Source organism: Centrocercus urophasianus, unplaced genomic scaffold, assembly GCF_019232065.1.
Source record: "Centrocercus urophasianus isolate 14NV4802_14NV808 unplaced genomic scaffold, USGS_Curo_1.0 seq_12, whole genome shotgun sequence".
Classification (NCBI taxonomy): domain Eukaryota; kingdom Metazoa; phylum Chordata; class Aves; order Galliformes; family Phasianidae; genus Centrocercus; species Centrocercus urophasianus.
Window position 1 is genome coordinate 4490341 of NW_024884364.1, and position 4196 is coordinate 4494536.

A 4196-nucleotide genomic window follows, 5' to 3' on the forward strand; every position below is an offset into this window, starting at 1 on the left:
GTACTTGAAGGGAGCTTATAAACAGGAGGGGGAATGGCTGTATATGAGATGGATAGTGATAGGACAAGGGGGAATGGTTTTAAACTGAAACAGGGGAGGTTTAGGTTAGATATTGAGAGGAAGTTTATCACACAGAGGGTGGTAACACACTGGAACAGGTTGCCCAAGGAGGCTGTGGATGCCCCATCCCTGGAGGCATTCAAGGCCAGGCTGGATGTGGCTCTGGGCAACCTGGTCTGGTGGTTGGCAACTGTGCAACAGCAGGGGGGGTGAAACTAGATGATCATTGTGGTCCTTTTCAACCCAGGCCATTCTGTGATTCTATGATTCTATGACATGATTGGCAGGGGGTTGTTAGGGTAGTATGGTTAGGTTGTGGTCGAACTTGACGATCTTTGAAGTCTTTCCCAAATCTGATCAATTCTATGATTCTGTGAGCTATCCTGAACACCTTCATCAGCCACAGATGGATAGCTGGGGACAGGCTACTGAGCTGAGATCGGCAGGTAATTAAACAGGTGGTCAATGAGGTGAGCGAGTGGTGTGTGACACCATTCCAGAGGCAGGAGGCAGCCTCCTCAGGAGCCTGTGTTTGGAGGAGTTGCATAGGGACAGGGCGGCAGGAAGTGCCTCATCTCTGATGGGATTAAAATGAGGAGCTTTGGCCATCTGGAAAACTGTGTTGTAAGGAGCTGACTGTAGCACAAGAACGGAGCTGCCCCGTTTCCCGCACAAGCGTAGGAAGCACAGCTCAGAAGAGACGGAGCGGAACACCATGAGGGCTCATCGCGCATGCGCAACTCCCATGCAGAGGCGCACTCAGGCCTAGAAACTACCTTTCCCGGCATGCCGCGGGCTTATGCGCGCAGGCGCAGTGAGGCGAGGCTCGTCCCGGAAACCGAGCTCGCTGGAGGTCTCCTGTCTTCAGTAGGCCGTGACAGCAGTGAGGCGCTCGCCATGTCGACTGTAGCGGCCGCCAGCTGCGACTCCAAGGGCGCCGGGGAGGCGCGGGACGAGAAGAAGCCGCTGAAGCCTTGCTGCGCATGTCCCGAGACCAAGAAGGCGCGGGACGCCTGGTGAGTGGCCTGGCCGCGGCTTCGGGTTGCCTGGGTCTTAGTAGGTCTTAACGTATGGCGGCCTGCTGTAATGGAGAGCGGGGACCGGCCGCTATTTGAATACATAACGGGTAATGGGATGAACAATGAACGGGTAATATCGAAATTTACCATGTGTGGTAATGTGTTTGTTTTTTTTTTAATAAGTAGATGGACTTTTTTTTTTTTTTCTTTTTTTTTTTTCTCAGAATCCCTAAAAGCCAGCAGAAACTGGACTAACCCACTGTTTATTGGTAAAGCCAGTCTAATCTGTCTAGTGTTGTAGAAACTTTGTCCCTTTCCTTACTGAATGATTTGAGAATTCACTGTCGAGATCAGCAACCCAACATAGTGAAGCAACAGCCATGTACTGTGTAATAAAATCCCAGTAGACCTGCTCATTGACTGCATTGGTAGTGCTACCCTAGACAACGATAGGCGAAAAAAATCTCTGGAGCTTAATTTATTCACTTCTATTTGCCCTCAGTCGCTTGGCAGCTGTGTGGTTTTGACTAATAGTTAGATAATATTTTGTTGCTGAGCCTTGGAAATCTTTTTGTTTTGCAGCATCATTGAGAAGGGGGAAGAAAATTGTGGGCACTTAATTGAAGCTCACAAAGAATGTATGAGAGCTCTGGGCTTCAAGATATGAGTGGGATGAGCAAGATGATGTGTGTGGTGAGTATAGCCTACAGAAATGCACTCGTTGCTTGTTTTCTGCCTCTAAAGTATTCTGTTGTCTCAGCTGGTGCCATTGGGAAGTACAGGGTACTGTCCGTGATGACAAAGGGCAAATCTTTCCTAAAAGAAGGAAAGCCAGGTAAACCTCATTGACCCTGGAGTAACTGCTGCTCTCCTTCTGAGGATGGCAGAGGCTTGTGGGAGCTCAGAGCCCTTGTGAGTGGCTTTTGAATAGTGAAGTTTGACTCTGCCTCTGTTCTCTTTTAAAAAAAAAAAAAAAAAAAAAAAAAAAAAAAAAAGGCAATAGTTCAATTTAGATTTCTAATGATAGGACTGTGTTTAGTTCATGCCCCTCCTTCACCCAAATGCAAAAGTCACATAGAGAAGAAAACCTGTTTTTGTCTCATATTCTTTGGAAATGGACATACCTCACGCTGGAGTTCAGAAAGTAACTCTGGAACCAGTTTATAAGCAGAGTAGGGCTGTTCATTTACAATTCTCTTAATGTTTGGAGACAGTTAAACTGTTCCTTGATATGCTGTGGGAATCCATGTGTAATGAAGCTGTCTTTCCTCCCTTTTCTAGATGATGACTGTTGTGTGATTGGTGTACTGGAAGGCTGAAAAATAAATTATTTCTGGAAGTCGCTTCAAAGAACGAATATGAAAAAAGAACCTATTTATAAAGAGTCTTTAATGGTAAACTGTGTATCACATCTGCAGCTTTTCCACTGTTATCTCTTTATTGCTGGTATAGAAAATATATATTTTTCCCTCTTAATAAAAGTCTAAAAATGACCAGTGATCCTGACTTCTGTTTTTTGTTTGTTTTCTGTAAAAAGTTAAGGGAAAAAATGGCAATAGTTATGCAAAACACTGAGCTATAGGAATGGAGAGCGTGAGGAAAGCTTTAATTGAAATGCAAACAGGGATCAGTCAATCAGACCAGTGGTTGAACAGGTGGGTCTTCAGTGTGGGTTTTCCACCTGAAGCAAATTGCAAAATCATGCTAGTGATATTGTTGTGTTACTGCTTTCAGCAATGTCATGTTGAGGCTTGTTGGGGAGCTGCAATGCTAGTGTGCAGCAGGTACTGAAAAGATACTGGACAGCTGTATACTCAAAAGCAACAATTGCCTTGCAGTCAAATCTTGCTGAGAGGCTTGCATTGTTATTGGTACAAGATTCTTACGGGGTGGATTCAAAGTCTGAATGGAGGGGGGACTGATGGCATACCCTGTTCTGCACATGATGTTTAGTGTAGCTGCAGGGACATGAAATAAAGCAGGATGGTTGAACTGTATAGTAGTAGTTCAACTAAATATAGTGTGAGTTATCTTTGTACATTTGCAATTGACCTCATTTGATTGAGCTTGTCTGAAACAGTCTTGAGACCTTTCCCAGCTGTTTCCCGTATGTTTTGCAGAGTGTTGTCGGTAATGCGCTACATAGTAAATTTAAAACAATTGTCTAACTATTCCCTCTCTGACTTTAGGCCATCCAGGTCTTAGTGTCCACAACTCAGGTGATTAGACTGCTTTTCAGGTTATGGGGTCACTAGTGAGCCTGTATACATCCTGTGGAAAATAACCAGTTGTGTAGCTGCTGCGGGATCTGAAACTGATAATCTCTTGGTGCGGAGCTGCTCTCAAGGATAATGCTAAGTACACGGATTTATTTGCCAAACATATCGTGCACCTGGTTTGTGTCATCACCTGTTACTGAAGTGGTACTGAATGAGTTCATTATAGGTGAGAAGTCAGTAGAAACCATTTACATGCTGCTGATTTCAGAGCTGAAGAGCTTGATGTGTATTTTTCTTTCTCACATCATCATTTTGTTGTAACGCCTATGTGTCTTCTTCCAGTGAAGAGTTTTGATGCTACTCAAGTATCTTATTATTTGCTCTCTTAATTCCAAATTGTTTTGATCTTGATATCTCCCTTCAAATGTTTGTTTAGCTTTTCCCCTTGAGTCAGTATTGGCTTGTGCACTCTCAGCTTGGATGAACCTCAGCATCTCTAGATGGGAAGGCATGTATTCCAATTCTAGACAATGCATTAGAATAAAATCTCTTTTCAGAAAACTAAGAAAGTTCTTTAAATTCTTGTTGGATAGAAAACTGAACGTGCTGTGAAGATGGCCACTGTATTCTTAGGGCAGAAAGCAAGGTTTGGGCCTTGGTGTTGCAGTCATTTTGCAGTGGTTGCCAGACACCTCCACAAGCACAGATCCAAACAAATGCTTGAAGCAACCTCAGCAGCTCAGACACTCTTGCACATTGCCATTCAGGACTCTTCATTCTGTATCTTCAGTGATACAGGCCTTGATTTGTACACTTTACAGTACTAGTATAAACAGTCAGGGTTTGACCCCAACTGACTCTCCCAATACTGTAAAGAAATCCAGCTCTGGGGTATGTT

At 44.1% G+C, this 4196-nt stretch overlaps 1 protein-coding gene across 1 annotated transcript; it reads left to right on the forward strand.

Annotated features, from left to right (window-relative positions):
- The first annotated feature begins 881 nt into the window (after positions 1-881).
- Positions 882-2579, forward strand: LOC122156002 (cytochrome c oxidase copper chaperone). Its single transcript, XM_042810410.1, has 3 exons — positions 882-1076; positions 1662-1772; positions 2361-2579. The coding sequence occupies exons 1-2, from the start codon at positions 958-960 to the stop codon at positions 1744-1746; spliced, it is 204 nt and encodes a 67-aa protein (XP_042666344.1). The 5' UTR covers positions 882-957; the 3' UTR covers positions 1747-1772; positions 2361-2579.
- Positions 2580-4196: the final 1617 nt, after the last annotated feature.